The sequence below is a fragment of the Pelmatolapia mariae genome, linkage group LG10_11 (assembly GCF_036321145.2).
Source record: "Pelmatolapia mariae isolate MD_Pm_ZW linkage group LG10_11, Pm_UMD_F_2, whole genome shotgun sequence".
Lineage (NCBI taxonomy): Eukaryota > Metazoa > Chordata > Actinopteri > Cichliformes > Cichlidae > Pelmatolapia > Pelmatolapia mariae.
In genome coordinates, this window is record NC_086236.1 from 23,403,707 (window position 1) to 23,421,905 (window position 18,199).

At 42.5% G+C, this 18,199-nt stretch overlaps 1 protein-coding gene across 1 annotated transcript; it reads left to right on the plus strand.

The window, feature by feature from the left end:
- Positions 1-5,870: 5,870 nt before the first annotated feature.
- Positions 5,871-16,407, plus strand: arhgap35b (Rho GTPase activating protein 35b). The gene is made up of 7 exons (XM_063485522.1): positions 5,871-6,586; positions 8,320-12,226; positions 12,386-12,527; positions 12,926-13,003; positions 13,162-13,293; positions 13,507-13,612; positions 13,755-16,407. The coding sequence occupies exons 2-7, from the start codon at positions 8,513-8,515 to the stop codon at positions 14,164-14,166; spliced, it is 4,584 nt and encodes a 1,527-aa protein (XP_063341592.1). The 5' UTR covers positions 5,871-6,586; positions 8,320-8,512; the 3' UTR covers positions 14,167-16,407.
- The last annotated feature ends 1,792 nt before the right edge of the window (positions 16,408-18,199 follow it).

Sequence of the window (18,199 nt, forward strand, 5' to 3'; positions counted from 1 at the left end):
GTTGTGAGGTGGGGCCTCTGTGATGTGGGCTTGTTCAGCTCATCCCACAGATGAGCTGGATTAGGATGTGGAGAGTCTGGAGGCTGGATGAATGCTGTGGAGTCTGTGATCTGTTCTTAAGGACTATTTGTGGTGTGATGCATTGTCCTGCTGGGGTAAGCTGCTACCACTGAGGAGTGCTATTGTCAATGAAGAGGTGTGCATGCTCTATTTAAATGGGTGGTTCATCTTAAAGCTTCATCCACATGGATGCCAGGGCCACATGATTCCCAGCAGAACATTGCATTGTAACAAGAAGATACATTTATCCACTTCACTTATCAGTGGTTTTAACATTATGGCTGATCACTGTATGTCAGCTGGTGTCACTTGAGTATTTCTCGTGCTGTCTCCTAAAATATACAGGAAATACTTCTTACATGAGTACACAGATTTATGCACAACATGTCCTTTGTTTACTCGGTTCTCTCACCGTACCCCCTTCAATTGTGTAGCTCTATTCACTGCAGGTCAGCTTTATATAAAGCACAAAAATAAAAGGAAGTGTGTACAATGAGCTGATAATTGATCATTAAGTTGGGTCATAAAAACCACAGCATATTCTCCTATTGAAGTCAAACAATGTGGAAATATTCTTTATAGTTTTGTGGCTTGTAAATGATACTTCCTCTTATATGATCATTTTTGTTCTCCAAATACCTCTGTGGTAAACAATTTAATTCAATTTGCAGTATTTAAGCTTACAGAAAAGTCCATTTAAAGCTTTCTTACTATAAAGGCATCTGAGACATAATATGCACCAGGCTGACTGCTGGCAGCAAATATCCAAGATACTGAATGTGCAATGACATGCATATGGAAAACATGAACGTACTTTCTCAACAACATCTGCTTTTTTCTGCTCCGCAGACAGTATAAGTAACACTGTCAGGCTCACGCCCAGGAAACTCGCACATATACTAAAGTCAGTGATGAAGAAATTGCAGTTTCATGGCAAAGTCCATTCCCACCTCCTAAGATATGCTATTTTCCAGCTGAGTTGTTTTTCAATCATTGTTCCTATCTTTGTTTAGCAGTTCCTGTAAGAGAGATTTCCTTCCTGTTTCCTGATGTTCAGGATCTTCCTTTATTGGCCCGCTTTGTGTTTGAGTGTAATGTGATAAATATTTTTCTAATTATTCATTACATCTTCTATAACTGTATATTAGCACCTTAAAATAAAGATTAAATAATGTGTATTGATGACCTGGGCTCTAATCCTTACCTTAACTAAAATATGTTGACAGGACTGAGCTGATTGACTCAAACTAAGTTCCTCTTACAAACACACCCCTCAACGCTTCACCTCAGATGCCCCACTTCTGTCAAACTCGGTGCTAAAACGCTGTAAAAATATTCCTTTAGCGTCTCAAAGGCAAGTCAAGTGAAGCACATCTCTGCCATTTTTTTTCAGCTGTTTCCCTTTCAAGCAACAACCCTCTGCCTGAGTTCAATTTCAGATAATCACATTATAAACTCAAAAAGTAATTCTGAACATCTGACACATTATGGAAGAAATCCAGAGATCCCAGCCTTCTTGTCACAAGCTGCCTGTCAGCTGTGGAGACGAAGATTTAATAATGTTTTTTTCTCATTTTATATTTAAGTCGCTCGGGTTTTCTGATTCAGTAGAACAATAAATCATAGAGGAATGGTGTTTTATTTGCTATGGAGGGAAAAGTGGTGTTTCTCTCTTCCCCTCTGTTGCACAAACACTATGCATGAATATTATAAATTTAACTAAAACCATGAAGGACATTCTAATATCGTTTGGGTTACCTCGCCTGGCTAACCCAGCTGTTTATTATTCCTCCGTGGGGAACCCTATTGTCCATCTGCACTGAGCTCCATCAGCACCCATCTGCTGTCCCTTTCACCTCACGCTCACCTCCGCTGCCTCTCATCCCCCAGATCTCTGTTACACGACAAAGACCGCTTTATAAATTGACCAAGGTGTAAAACTAAACCCAACAGAAGAAACAAGCTGTGGAATAACTTACAACAATCCAGAATGAACATGTAGTACTGGGTGTAGTAATCTATTTCCTTCAATGTTAGGTTTTCTCACTTTTAATAAGAAGAAAAGGCAACACGAGGATGAAGTTCAGTATTTGTAGCTCGCCCTGCATGATCATTTCACCATAACAAGCATGAGTGTCTTAATATGTTAAGCCTTATTTGATGCCCTAAATTAAAGGAAGGCTTAGGGCTCTGCCTAGTGGTTGTAATATCAATTACAGTGAACAGGCTCCTCCGCTATTATTTTAAAGGGATGGATTACCATTAAATTTGGTTCCCAGAAAGTGAAACCTAATGTTTCATTTTCTGGGAACATAAAAATACGATTCCAGGACTTTCCCTGAAGTCTACTGGCATTTAAGAACTAGCTCCATGTTTCTTCCAGCTCTGTTGAGCACAAAAACATGCACAGAAGCGTACTAAAGTACAGTACAAGCAAACATTTAATAGATCACAGAAACACACACAGAGACATATAAATATATTGCACATAAATGTCTGTAATGTAGCATAAACAGAAATAAAGAACTATATGCTTACCTGGTCTAAGTTTTTAATCAAATAGAACAGAAACATTTTCTATCAGGCTGAACTCCAGAAGAAGTCGGGTCATAGCCACAGCCTCGGTTACTTGTGCAGCTCCAGGCGATGCTTGCAGACTATACAGTCTACATCAAGGCTGGCTTGATTTTCTACAGCAGCGGGGACTGAATGCACTCCAGTCCAGACCTGCACAGTCTAAACAGATAGAATTACAGAAAAGCACAGGCACTCTAGACTAAAAGGATGATTTTTTTTTAAAGGCTAAAATCTGTGACCAAAAGAAGACTTCTCTGCAAAGGAAATAGAAAATGTCAGGCCATTTACAGACTCTAAATCCACTAGGAGGCAGTAATGTTAAAGTTAATTGTCTGCTAAAAGTAATGAGATATGACGCAGATGACTGAAGTCAGCCTCTGTCAAAGGTGGAAGAGCTGTATTATACTTTTACTGTAGAAAACAGACCAGCTTATGACTTCCTGTATGAGTTTCCTTTACTATGTCGCAATTTAAATGAATTTTATGTGGTGCACTTTTGGGAAACTCAATGACTCAGTAATGCCAGATCATACTTTGTCCCTGTTTACTTAGTAAGTTTTCTGGGGGTGTTTGCAATGAACAGTGTTCATCGCAAAAAACGAAAAAATAAAAAATTAAGTATCGCATCTTATTTCAAACAATTAAAAAATTCCAGGAGCCTGGTAAAGAGTTAGGGCAGCCTGAGGGAGGAGGCTGCATTAAGCAGGCCTGTGAGTTGGAAGGGCAAAACAGCTCCACCATTGAAGAGACGTGATCTGGAAGGTTAAATACACGCTATCAGTCAAAAGTTTGGACACACCAATTTAATGGTTTTTCTTTAATTTTACTACTTTCTACTTTTTAGACACATACTGAAGACATCAAATATATGAAGCAAGATATATGGACTTATGTAGCAAAGACAAAATGATAAATAACTCTAAATGTGTCTTATATTTTAGATTCCTCAAAGTAGCCACTCTTTGCTTTGTCGACAGCACTGCAAACCCTTGGCCTTCTCTCAATAAGCTTCACGATGTAGTCACCTAAAACGGTTTTCACTTCACAGGTGTGCCTTGTCAGGGTTCATTTGTGGAATTTCTTGCCTTCTTAATGGAGTTGGGACCATCAGTTGTGTTGTGCAGACGTCAGGTTGGTACACAGCTGTCAGCCCTATTTGACAACTGTTAGAATTCATATTACGCCAAGAACCAACCAGCTAAGTAAAGAGAAGCGACAGTCCATCATTACTTCATCATTAAGAAGTAAAGGTCAGTCAGTCTGAAAAACTTTGAATGTGTCCCTAAGTGCAGTCGCATAAAACCATCAAGCACTATGACGAATGTCCTGGATTGTTGGGATGGCATGGCAGTGGCAGTGGTGGGAGGAAAGCAAGGCTGGGGTGAGCCACTGGGAACCAGACAGTTAAATAAAATAATAAAAGTGTAGAAAATGATGTATAAATCATTGGACACAATTTTCAGGCTCATGCCCTGCGTCCTATTGCAGATTTATTACATGTAAAGTACAACTGCACATGAATTAAACATAATTTTGTGCTGGGTAAATGCTCTGCAAAAAAAAAAGTTTTATGACCCTTTACTCAAGTTAAATTTACACCCCGTTTAAGCGACTTAAGAGTACACAAGTTGTACAGTCAAAATAAGGTACCTAAATAAAATGTCCTCATTATGTAGAGACTGGGACTTCTCAGAATTACAATTAGGCCATTATTTTATTGGATAACTGCAGCTGTTGAAGACTTTAATCACTCGTATACTGCTGTGTCATTAGATGTATACAATTCCATTTATTTTAAAGCTGACTTATTATGTTGCAGATAAATTGTACGGAATATAACAAACAAATGCATGCAAAAAAAGTAGAACTGGAAGAGAAAAATACACAGTACATTAAACCTGCACTTTAATGAAGCACTCGAGTAAATGTACTAAGTTATGTTCCTACTGGTCCTATCCATGCTATCCATGCTTTAATCTTACAGTTGGGCACTGTAAGATTAACAGTACTCTAGTTCAATGGCTCAGGAGAATGTGCTGAATCTTACATGAACATTCATAACCGCACATATAACAATGAAACAGCAGTGTGTGACACAAGCAAACCTTTCCACAGCTACTGTGAAAGTCAGCACCCATTGGTTTTATTACTGTTTTATATTTTTTCACTGGTTTGATTGTGATTTTATTTAGAATTTTTACTTTCAGTTCTGCTTACTTTTGGTTAGTTTCCAGTGTGTTTGCTAGTTTCAGTTCAGCTTTTATTTTTCAATAATATTCATTTTCGTTCTGAGTATAATTAATTTCACTGACAGCTTAAGTTGCAATATTATTATAATGTGGGTATTAATTTTTATGGGGAAAGTTTTAAGGTCAGAAAAGATATTGCAATATAAACACAATGCCACATTATAAAGATAAGGGGAAAGTAAAAAAAACAAAACATAAACACACTGAAGAAAAACTCAAACTAAAGGCATTTCCTCTATATTTTATTTCAATTAGTTTTGTGAGTATAGACAATCAACTCAGTTGGTTCTGTAGTTTTTAGTTTTACTTCATTTCCTATAACTAAACTTTTTTGCCACCATATGCAATGTTTGTTTAATGCATAGCCTAACTTCTTAAAGCTTGTCCATAACACCAATAACAGCAAAACACCAACAAAAACATAGGATATAAAAGTTAAGCTAAAAGTGAAACATTTAAAGTTAAAACGTGTGCATTTTGAAATGGGTATAAAGGTAAACAACTGTAAATGTTAGTTTTTCCAGCAACTTTGCTTTACTTTGACATCTAAACTCATACAAAATATATATGTTTTGAAAACTAACCATAAGTAATTTACTAAAAAGTTTGAACTATATAGACCAAAAGGTCTATATAGTTCAAACTTTTCACTTAAAAGTGGTTTATCCTTACTAAAAAGCAGACTGTCAATCTGCATGCTAGCCAACAACAACTTTATGTAGCATTGCTGTATGCTAATTACAAACCTTTATCCTGATATTAAACCACTTTTACACACATAAAGTTCACAGAGAGGATGCAGACGTCCTCTTTATGCAGTGTACTAGTTAACAGTTTACATTTTACTTTAAAGAGCTGCTGTAGGGCGGGTGTTGTCGAAATACTCGGACTGAACGTGGAGAAATCGATTACTTCTCAGTAACGACCTCTCCGCATAGTGTGGCGAGCTAGCAACAGTGAGAGCTGCTGACCTGCTGCAGTTGTGTGAGGGCGCCACTGGGAGAATCCCTCTCTCCGCTCCCTCTGTCTCCACAGCTCCGTTTTCCCAAAGAAAAGAAGAGGAGAACTAGGTCCGGGGAGGAGGAGGGCCGCCATTACGGAAAGCTGACAGAAATACCACTTTCACACGCGCAATCTGCTCCTAAATTGATCGGGACATGAGCAGTTTGTGTTGCAGCAGAAGGCATTTCTTAAGCGAAACAGCACCGGCGATTGCATCAAACTCACCGTTGTCTCGTGTGCGCGACCGGCCCAGCGTTATGTGGGCACAACAATGGACAGAATAATTATTGAAAAAGCAACGTGGTGAACCGGGAGGAGAAGACGACTGAGTAGATTTTTTTTCTTTTTTTAAACACACGTCTCAATCTCGCACTGGTGAAGAAAGCGTTGCGGGAACAGAAATCGGATTGTTCTATTGTTCGGGATATTTATTTCTTGCCTTTCCCGTGTTTGATTTCAGTTAAAACATTAGTGCAAGGAAAAAAACAAAACAAAACAGGAGAAATCCAGAAATGGGTGAAGGATATGGTATTCAGATGAGCACATCGCACAAATTGTAGAGGTATCGGTTTCATGTGCGAATAGTTCCGACCCACAGTGCATTCTCTGCGGCTGCTTATGCACATCAGGCGGCGGCGAGGGCTGCGGCAATAGCTGGCCTGACAGATGCAAGAGGAGAAAGGGGGAGAAATGCAATGGTATGTATTCTACGTGCTCCCTCTGCTTTATTGGCTATTTTCTAGCGAAGCTGTCGAGTGCTACACCCCAAGACAGCTGGGTAAATACATTCCCGTGAAAGGTTGTCTGTCTGTCGGTGTGCAGGAGGTAAGGCTATCCCGGCTCTCCGGCGCTGCCATTTCATTATGTAGACAGCAGGCCTGGCGTGGTCACCCCTCTCTGTGCACCCTCAAGCCCGTGTTAACTGTTAATCCTTTTGCAGAACATATAAGGTTACACAATCTTAGCTTTAAAAAAAGTAGGTTGTGTGAAGGGAATTGATTAAAAGGGCGCTTTGGTATGCTGTTTTGCTGATGGCGTTTTGGTAAAGGCATGCTGGTTGGTTTTTTTTCTTTATTTGAAAATAACTTGTCTGCTCATTTGGATATCAGGCCTAGCTCAGCTGAGCTGTTTGGACTGCCCATGTTTGCTTCCGACCCCACCATGAATGTGTAGTCATGGTCATATGGCAGGTTAAATATTTCTTCATGACTCATGCTTTTTTTGTTTTGTATTTTTAAATGCAGGATTTTTTCACTCAGGAAATCTTATTACACATTAATTAACCTCTGCATGTGGTTTATTTTTTATTTTTTATGGATCACATTATGTGCTGACTATTGTAGCAGAATTGCATCAGTGCTATAATAATAATAATGGAAGCATTAGTCAGTGCCATAAAATTGGCAGTAACATTAAGTGTCTTAAAGGTGTGAGCAAGTTCGTAGCCCTTTGGCAATGATGGTAAGTGTGACTAAGGCTGTTTAATAAGCTCTTCATTCATTTTTTTGGTCAGGGAAGATGCTTTTAAAGATAGCTGCTGTTTCCCTTAGGCTGAAGAGTGTTGACTGAGGCGCTTTCACCATAGTCATTTTAATGCTTGTCACCCCGCTCACTGATCAGCTGAGGTCGTCATTTTAACAAAAAAGGGAAAAAAAGTACCACTCCCAACATGTTTCTCCAGGGATTAATGTCATCTTTTGATCCTCTTTAGATGTTTTTAAGGAATTCTGGAGATCAGTACAGCCGGTGCTGAAACGAGTCGATTAAATAAATTTGTCGATCAGATAAAAGATTATTCAAAAATTTAGATGAAGTGCAGTCAAGTGTACTTGCCCATTTTATTCAGTTCATTAATTGAATGTGCACAAATGAGCATTCTTCCTTATTTGAGATTGTGTTTGGCCCCCTGCAAGGAGACCACATTGCTGGTATTCCTGTTATTATATGTCTGTTTTCATTACGCTTTGCTGGTGGCAGGATATATGCCAGTGTGCATATAATATTAATGCAGTGATGTCGGGCAACTTGAAATCAATTAAAAATAATGAGAACCAGTATTGGTTGGTGTTACGGGTTCTTTGTGGCATTTACCATTGAGAGGATTCATCAGTCTTTGTCAAACAAAGGGAATAAGCACAAAATGGATTAATATGTGCCTCCATTATTATTATAGATAGCTCTGTTGCTAAGAAGGATAAAAGTAAAAAAAATGCCTCATTCAAACTGACAAGTACATTTTTACATCTTAAAGTAGCATAATGATATTTACTTTTATTATTATATCTGCTTAAGGGGAAGAAGGGCCTGACATTTGCCCAATCATTCTCTTTCATACTGTTTTGTTTTCCCCCTTTAATTCAAAATGAGTTTTTGGTTGATTGCTTATTTTGTCTGATTTCATTTTTTTTTTGTTCTCTGTTTCTTTTGACAGGATCTGATTCATGCAACGAGTGAATGAAAGAACCGTCTGCTCATATCACTGCGGCGCTGTCTATTATAATTTAAGCCCCAGCAGACCAAAGAGAAATCTGATCTCCTTTGTAGATCAGCAACTTTATGGACAAACATTCAAGTGAACTCCTTCATACAGTGCCTGTTTAAGGCAGGATGAGTGTCAGCAGGCTATGATGGCCAAAAAGCAAGATGCGCGGTCGCCCATTTACAACCTCATTGTGGTGGGTTTGTCCGGAACAGAGAAAGAGAAGGGGCAATGTGGGGTTGGCAAGTCCTGCTTGTGTAATAGGTTTGTGCGTCCTAGCGCTGATGACTTCTACTTGGATCACACGTCCGTGTTGAGCACCAGTGACTTTGGGGGTCGAGTGGTCAATAATGATCACTTCCTGTTTTGGGGGGAGGTGTCACGGGTTCTCGAGGAGGGGCCCGAGTGCAGGATGCATGTTGTGGAGCAGACCGAATTCATCGATGACCAGACGTTTCAGCCGCACCGTAGCACTGCTATGCAGCCCTATATCAAACGGGCAGCAGCAACCAAGCTGGCCTCAGCAGAGAAGCTCATGTACTTCTGTACGGATCAGCTGGGTCTGGAGCAAGACTTTGAGCAAAAGCAAATGCCAGAGGGTAAGCTGCAGGTCGATGGCTTCCTCCTTTGTGTCGATGTAAGCCGTGGCATGAACCGAAACTTTGACGACCAGCTGAAATTTGTCTCAAACCTGTATGGTCAGCTGAGCAAGACTAAGAAGCCCATTGTGCTGGTCCTCACCAAATGCGACGAAGGAGTAGAGCGCTACATTAAAGATGCACATACCTTTGCTATCACAAAAAAGAGTCTACCGGTAGTTGAGACATCGGCACGCTCAAACATAAATGTGGACCTCGCCTTTCTCACTTTGGTTCAGCTTATCGACAAGAGCAGGGGCAAGCCTAAGATCATCCCATACTTTGAGGCCCTAAAACTCCAGAGTCAGCAGATAGCTTCTGCTAAGGATCGCTATGAATGGCTAATCAACCGTATAGTAAAGAATCATAACGAAACCTGGCTAAACACCAGTCGGCGCATGAACAACTCCCCAGAGTACAAAGAATATGTCTTCTTGGAGGGAACGGCTAAATGCAAGAAACTTTTTCAGCAGCATGTCTACCGTCTGAAGCAGGAACATATTGAGAGGCGTCGAAAAATATACGTAAGCACTCTTCCTTTAGCACTTAGCTCTTTAGTGCCTGACCTGGATGAGATTGATCAGCTGAGCTGGTCTGGGGTACAGAAAGTCCTTGAGTCCAAGCAACACTTCACCCATTGGTTTGTTGTTCTGGAGGACTCGCCATGGGAGGATACGTCTCACATCGACAACATGGAAGATGAGCGAATCCCTTCTGATCTGTTGGAGACTGCTGAAGCAGAAGAAATTTTTAATGCCCACCTGGAGCATCTGCGCAATGAGTGCAAACGGGCGGAGATGAGGCAGGAGTTTAAGCAGAGACTGGCTTCCTCCCCCTTCGTAACACCTGGTAAACCTTGGGAGGAGGCCCGGAGCTTCATCATGAATGAAGAGTTCTACCAGTGGCTTGAGGAGCCAGAATACCTGGATCTCTATAATCGGCACCAGAAGGAGATCATTGACCGTGCTAAAGAAGACTTCCAGGAGCTTCTGCTGGAATACTCTGAGCTTTTTTATGAGCTTGAAGTGGATGCTAAACCCAGCAAGGAGAAGATGGGGGCAATCCAAGAGGTTCTTGGGGAGGAGCAGAGGTTCAAGGCACTACAGAAGCTTCCTGCTGAAAGAGATGCTTTGGTATTAAAACATATCCACTTTGTCTATCATCCCACCAAGGAGACCTGCCCTAGCAGTCCACACTGCGTAGACTCTAAGATCGAGCAGCTGTTAGCATCACGTTTTCCCTCCCATTACCCCTTTTTTGACGTGAAAGCTCATTTTGGGGACACCAAGGCCGACAGAATAAACCTCGTTATACTTGGGAAGGATGGACTAGCCAGAGAATTTGCCAATGAGATTAGAGCTCTCTGCACAAATGATGACTGGTATGTGTTAGACGGGAAGATGTACGAACTGACACTGCGACCTATTGACGGAAATGTACGTCTTCCGGTAAATTCTTTCTACACCCCCACTTTCACTCCTCATGGGTGTTTGTGTTTGTATAATTCAAAAGAATCACTTTCTTATGTGGTGGAAAGCCTCGAGCGACTTAGGGAGTCAACTCTGGGCCGAAGAGATAGCCAGCTAGCACAGCTGCCGACTTCACTGCTTTTAGTCACTAAACGAGGTGTAGGATCATACGTTGATATAGGTGGTGACACTGCCTTAAACTTGATAACACAGGGGCAGCAGTTTGCAAGGAGATTGCAGTGTAGCTTTTTAGACCCCGCCTCCCCCGGTGTGGGCTACGGCCATAACATAAGCGAGACCCAAATAAACCAGGTGCTGAGGGGCCTTCTGGATATTAGGAGGAGCACATCTTTTAGTAGCAGCTCCCCACCTCTCCTCCCTGAGCCTCCAGGTCTCCGAGACTCTCAGCCAGTCCCAGAGGCAGACCTTCGCATTGTCATGTGCTTAATGTGTGGAGACCCCTACGACACCGAGCAGCTCCTGTCGCCTTTCTTAATGCATCAGCACTGCAGGCCCATGTCTAATAGTGGCACCTCCGTGTTGCTGGAGCAGACAGTTGGTGGACATAAGCTGGCTATAGAGCTCTCTCTGCTTTCATACCACGCCTCCTTCACTTTGAGGAAGAGCAGGTTAGTGCACGGCTACATTGCAGTCTACTCGGTCTCCCGAAAGGCCTCCCTGGAGACCCTTTGTGCATTCTTGTGCGAGGTGCAGGACATCATCCCTATTCAGCTGTTGGCAGTCGGAGATAGCCAGGCAGAGCTCACTGACAGCGATTATGCCTGTGAACAGCTGATCCAGGGGGAGGAACTAGCCCATGAGATTGAGGGTCGCTTCAACAGCGTGGTTTGTGGGTCTGGGGGGGTGGTGGGGGGCCTCCACAGGATAGAAATGTTTCATCCGTTTCTGATGGAGGTAGTAGAGAAGCGCAACATCGTGGAGGCCACGCACATGTACGATAATGTCGCTGAAGCATGTACCAATGAAAATATCTACTCCCCACGCTGCAGCTCTCCTAGTCCTGTCACTATGTTCCTGGACTCCGAGGACGACGTAGAGCCGTCGCCACCGTACTATGATGGCACGCTCACATCTCACAGTAGCGGCTTCAACATGCCCGACTTAGATTCCAGTGACATCTCCGTCATATCTGATATCAGGGACTTTGAGAACAAACTGAACAACAAAGTACCCCCCCAAGTGAGAGTGAAACCAGGCGTCACTTTCGATTTCCGGAAAATGAGCCGTAACCCATATATCGACACGCTGGGTCATCGGCGGTCCTTACCCTCTGCTGTCACCTGGGTTCCTGGCGGCGACATGGGATACGATCCCTCAGACTACGCTGAACCCATTGACGCTGTTTCAAAACCCCGCCCGAGCAACGAAGAGATCATCTACTCGGTACCACATGACAGCACACAAGGAAAAATCATCACCATCCGCAACTCAAACAGGATGCACTCCAATGGAAACGGCTCAGACAGCGAAGCGGACAGCAGCTCTCTGGAACGAAGGAGGAAGTTCTCTGCAATTGGCGTGAAGCCTCGTCTTTACCGTGACCGCTCTAAGCGGCTGGGCAAGTTCAGTAGCTTTCGCACGAGCTTCATAGGCAGTGATGACGAGATGGGAGCTCTTCCAAAGTCCAAAGAAGATGACTTTGGGACCCTTAAAGGTGAAAGTCTAGTGAATGAGGAGAGCGAAGACCCAAAGAAGAGGAACATTCTGAAGAGCCTTCGGCGGACAGCCAAGGTGTGTTATTATTGAGAAAAGCCATTTGTCATGTTGCATAGCTTTCAAATTAGTGTAATGACTGTACATTTTGTTAGAAGCCATGGAGTGCACCTTGGTGTCAGCGTAATTATTGCTTTGAGATACTAAGAGTTTCGTTCTTTTTCTTTTTTCCTGCAGAAAACTAGACCAAAGCCCCGTCCAGCTATTCCCAAGCCCTTGGAGAGCAATTACTTCGGGGTCCCCCTGGCGAATGTGGTATCCCCAGACAGACCGATCCCTCTCTTCATTGAAAAGTGTGTCCGCTTCATTGAGACAACAGGTAAGTGCCTTTTATTCCTCGTTAATTAACAGCTTATTTCGTGCTGTTCCTTTAATTGTGTTTAAAGTTTCATTCAGAGAAATTCTCACTGCACTCATCACTTATCAGGTTTTTAATTTGTACTTTTGGTAAAGGTCTTTTATGGAAGTTATTTTAGTGATTAATCATCTTCACGTTCCTGCAGAGTTCCTAAACCCGTGCACCTGCTCATGACCATAATGCAATGTGAAATTAATACTAGGGTGCGTTTAATCTTCAGCATCTGTTTAATCTTCGGCGTCTGTGTTGCCTCGTCTGTTTGCAAAGGGGCTGATGAAGTGTTTGTGCTTTGCTTGTTTCCCACTGTGACACCCACCCACGTCTTTCCCCTTTTCTCTGCTTCGCTCGTTCTCCTTCAGGCCTGAATACGGAGGGTTTGTACCGCGTAAGCGCCAACAAGTCGGAGATGGAGAGCATGCAGAGGCAGTTTGAGCAGGGTGAGTTGCTCATCGTACTTGTTTTAACCAGCTGTAATTATGTGACTGCCTAATCAAAACATGAGCAGGGTTACTGGAAGAAAGTGACACAGAACTCATTGCTCATTCCCGATGAATGCTACGACTGACGGGCTTTAACTGTCATTCTCCCTGTGCAGACCACGGATTAGACCTAGTGGAGAAAGACTTCTCCATAAACACTGTGGCTGGAGGCCTCAAAAGCTTCTTCTCTGAACTGCCTGAGCCCCTGGTGCCTTGTGCTCTGCAGGTGGACCTACTGGATGCTTTCAGTAAGCAAACACTGCTGGGCTGGGAGAGTCTTTACTAGAACATAAAAAGATTATTTCTTTAGAAAGGAACAGGGGTGGGAGGGTTTTGGCAGAGCTGCTCCATTTTAGGTGTTTTAGTCTTGACAAACATTTTTCTGACGGCGTAGAGAGACGTTTCAGCTTTAAATCACTGTGTGTGATGAAGTCTTTAAAAAAAACATCCTGTTTGTGCAGAAATCAGTGACAGAGAGCAGAGGCTGTATACCATGAAGGATGTCCTGAGGAGGTTCCCCAAGGAGAATTATGATGTCTTCAAATATGTAATGAACCACTTACACAAGTAAGTCCCCTGTTTACGGTTTAAATCACTTTCATGCGTTGTCATTTCCTGTTTTCTTTTGGTTTGTTTGTTTGTTTGTTTTTTACCCCTCCTCCGCTATATGAGAAGGAATGAGTCAGTGTATCTTTCTGTGTTTTCTCAGGGTGAGCCAGCTGAACAGGGTGAACTTGATGACCAGTGAGAACTTGTCCATCTGTTTCTGGCCCACCCTCATGAGGCCGGACTTCTCCACCATGGATGCTCTGACTGCCACGCGCACCTACCAGACAATCATTGAGACCTTCATCCACCAGTGTGCATTCTTCTTCTACAACCAGCCCCTCCTCGACTCCCCCACCGGCCTGGGGGGCCTCCCTGCCTCGCCCACCACCACCCTCGGCGGGAGCTCTGCCTACTCTTGTTACCGCTCCTCTCCACCTCACACCACCCCTCACTTCAGCCCCTTGCAGCAGTCCCCACCCACCACCCCCCAGTCTCCCCTGCAGTCTCTGCTCCCTCCCCTCCACCAGCACCCCCACGCCCACCATTCCCCCGCTGAACAGGAGACACTGTGAGAGACAATGAAACCATGTGTGCCCATGATGACGCTGGACCTTATCACCAACACACACTAAAAGAAAAAAGAAAAAAAAAAGAGTTAAAAAAAAAAGAAGTAAAAGAAAAAAATGTGCACATTTCATTTTTGATCATGATGGACAACCCAGGTTATGAGGACTGGAGATGGAAAGTGTCTGAGAAACTTCCCCAACCTGCCAATTATGTTCATGCTTGTGTGCGGCGGAGCGGAGGCTACCATTACCAGTGAAGCTCCTGCCGCCCTCTGATCTCCTGGATGAGTGGGTGTCAGGTCAGAGAAGTGGAGGGCAGGGGTCATGGTCACAGCGAGCCACCACTCATCCCATAATACAAAGAAATAGAAACCTCTATGCCAAGCTGGAAGAGAAAGACTCGGGGCCACCGTGTTTTTAGTATGTGTAAAAACTGTTTTTAGTTTCTTTTTCTCTTGAAAGTACTGCCACTGGATTTATAGTCTGGTCCTCTGTAGGTCCTTTGGGCAGCAGTTTGCTCCATATAGCAGAGTTTCCTCTGTGTCTGCCTTTTGGATTTCTGTCATCGGCTCTACTTGAGGGGTCAGCATGGGGATGGGAGGGAAGGGAACGGTTGGGAGTAACACATCCAGGGATGCACTTTAATGATCACTGTTGGGTTTTTTCTCCTCAAAAGGGTTTTTTTTTTTTTTTTGACATACTGTTTTTTTTCTTACGTGATTTTAATTTCACAGCTCAAACAGCCATACCCATTGCCACGACAGAGCTCTGGCAGATCAAACTTTGTTTACATCAGACCTGTTTTTTGTATCCACAAACTTATCTGAAGCACTTTTTTTTTTTTATTAGTGTAGTGTTTAAATATGAAGAAATGCCACACGGATTCATTGTTCATGTTTGTTTGTGTAGTGGTTGAGTGTGGCATCAGTACAGGCTTGTGAAACAAGATCCTTTTTGTAAAAAAAAAAAAAAAAAAAAGGAAAGGAAAGGAAAAAAAGTGGATCCGGTGTGGGTGGGTGGGGGTTTCCCATTTTAGGTCGGTGGGGAATCCAAATCCGCTCGTGTTCCTCATTCATCCAGCCATGTGAAAAACTCGTTTTGTTTGTCCTCTTTTCTAGCTGTTGGTCGATCAGAGTGGGCGTATTTGGGGATGCTTAGTTCGATTAGGCCGTTGGAATATCAGTGAAGGCTTTGCCTGCCGTCGGTCAAGTGAAGGAGAAAACTTTTGCCATTTTGAATGTGTAACCCAGCCACGCCATACATGCAAATTTTACGCTAGCATCTGTTGTCCACGTAAACCAAACACTTGAAACATGATAGGTTTCCGGACGTGTTGCTGTGGCTGTTTATCAAACCGAGCGCTTTCTATCCATGTACTATTAACTCTGAAGGTTTAGTATTCTCAACGCACTGTCACTGTTAGTCCTGCTATTGAAACACAATGACCAGTGGAAGTGAAGTACCTGCAGATCGAGGCGTTCAGGAAGCACCCGTGGCAGTTTACTTGCTCTAGTTGATTAGTTTTGTGCTGCAATATCGTCCTTCATTTTCGCTGAAAACAAGCAGCACTGATAATGAAGGCCTAACAACTTTAATAACGGTTAAGTCCATAAGAGGAAGCACTGTCTCTTTCAATGAAGGTGAGAGATGTGGACCACCAGAAGACTGCGGCTCTGCTGTAGTTCTCGGTTGCTATGACCACAGAATAGTGGGATCAACTGTATGAATATTTAGGATCAACAATTACTGGTACTTTTTGGGATCATAATGCTGTTGGAAGTCAGTCATTTTACCTGTTCGTCAGGAGTATAAAATGAGGGCTTTCCTCAAACCGTGCAGTGCTTGCAGCTGAACCTGGCACAGAACCGACCAGACAACACGATTCCCTGGAGTATATAAATGTTACGGCATCGCTCGCGATGCCCATCCTCGGCAGATCGCTGAGGCAAAAAAAAAGTGAGTGCGTACTACTCTATGATGGTTGTTTATTTGTATGTTTGGGGGGGAGGGGAGGGGGACACCACCTTTTAGTCAATGGTAGAAAACATTTCTAGTGTGTATTTCAATGATTGAAAGTCCATTTTTACAATTTTGTGAATGGTTCGAGGCCACCTGAGTTTAGTGCATGATTTAAAAAAATAAACAAAACACACATACACACACATGCACACACCAGGGGAGAAGGATGAAAGCCTCCCTCCCTGTTTTAAAACATGAAATTAGAAAACCAATATTGAAGTAAAAATAGCTGCAACGTGAAAGTTGATGTACTGTGCACCAGAAGCAAACCATGGAATTTGTCTGACTGAGAATAGTGTTTGAAGATGAAGGCCTTATGTGAACTGTATAATAGTTAATAAATTAAATCTTGTAAAATTGTCCCCAGTTTTCGCTGCTGCCTCTGTCTCCCATTGATCCTTTTCTCCGTTCAGGTTTGAAATGAGATTGGAGCTCCGCTGGTAAAAGCGCATTCTTTTGATTATACTTTGCGAAGCCACACAATAGCAGCCAGATGAAGGTTGTCACAACAGTAGAGACCAAGGAATTAAAAAATATCAATCATCCCATTTTGTAAGTTAAAAAAGTCACTGTTGTGGGAAAATGGAGCGGAGGGCTAATGACAGTTTTTGAAAAGCCATTCTGCACTGTGCTCCCACCTGACAACATATAAGGCTGTTATTTTCCACTTTTTAGCTGTGGAGTAAATAAGTGTGCTTTTTCTATTACTACTATTTTCTTGATTGACAGCTTAATAAACAAGCACAGCAACGCATGAATAGTCTACATGGCTGCTGGCACATATTGCCAAGGACAATGATTGAAGATTGTGTTGTATGAAACTTTTAATATAATAATAATCATCATCATGATAAGGTTATTCTCCACAGCATGCATGCAGAAATACCTTTACAGTAGTAGCAGGAGCTATTAGTGAAGCACACATGGTGCTTGTGACTCTGAAAAGCATCAATTATTCACAGTGTATCCGTCATGAGTGACTGCACGCTTTTGGGAGAGTGCTGTCGTCACAGTATCTGTTAACCTCTGTGGGGAAGGGTCAAACATTATAGCGTTATGTCGCCCTCTTGTGGCCGTAGATCTGACACAGTGGATGGGTGTTTCATTACATCTAGTGCATTCTCATCCATATTGTACAGTTTTCTGGCGAATCTTTACAAGCGTGTGTCTCTGTGTGTCTGTCCTTATGTACTGCTACTTTTAGTGCTATTTCTATTGGATTTACTTATTACAGTTGGCTTGTGAAAACACGATCACTTCTGTGGCTTAAGAACTTCTTGAAGTGTCAGAAAATAAACTACATGATGTCATAATAATATTATTACCTATCATGGCTCCACTATTCAAATAAACCTAAGGAATCCTGAGCTGAAAGAAGGTGTAGAGTTCAGTATTTTGGACACTGATCAAGTCAATTCTTTTTCAGTCTTTCTCTTTCCAGTTTGCAGATCTAATGGAAATACAAGCAGAAGGTCATTAGCGCATATATCTAATCAGCCAATCACATGATTGAGAATGGATTCTTGATGGATTTGAGCATATATAAAAATGCATAAAGAAAGGCCTGCTGAAATTCAGCGTGAACATCAGAATGGGGATCTCTAGTTTACAGAGAATGGTCTGATATCAGAGATCAGAGGAGAATAGCGTGACTGCTTTGAGCTGACAGGAAGGCAACAGTAACTCGAATTACAACTCTTTGCAACCACGTTATGCAGAAGAGCATCTCTGAACACACAACACATCAAAGCTTTAAGCAGATGTGCTACAGCAGCAGAAGGCCGCACAGATGCCACCTCTGTCTAAGAACAGGAAATGGAGGCTTCAGTTTGCATGGGCTGAAAACTGGACGATGTAAAACGTCTGGTTTGATAGGTCTTGATTTCTACTGCAGCATTTGGTAGGGTCAGAATTTAGTGTAAACAATATGAAAGCATAAAACACCATGTTTTACTAACATCTACTTATTTCTGTTCTTGGATTTCACTAGAGGCTTTGCACAGTTCAAAATAATCCTTGT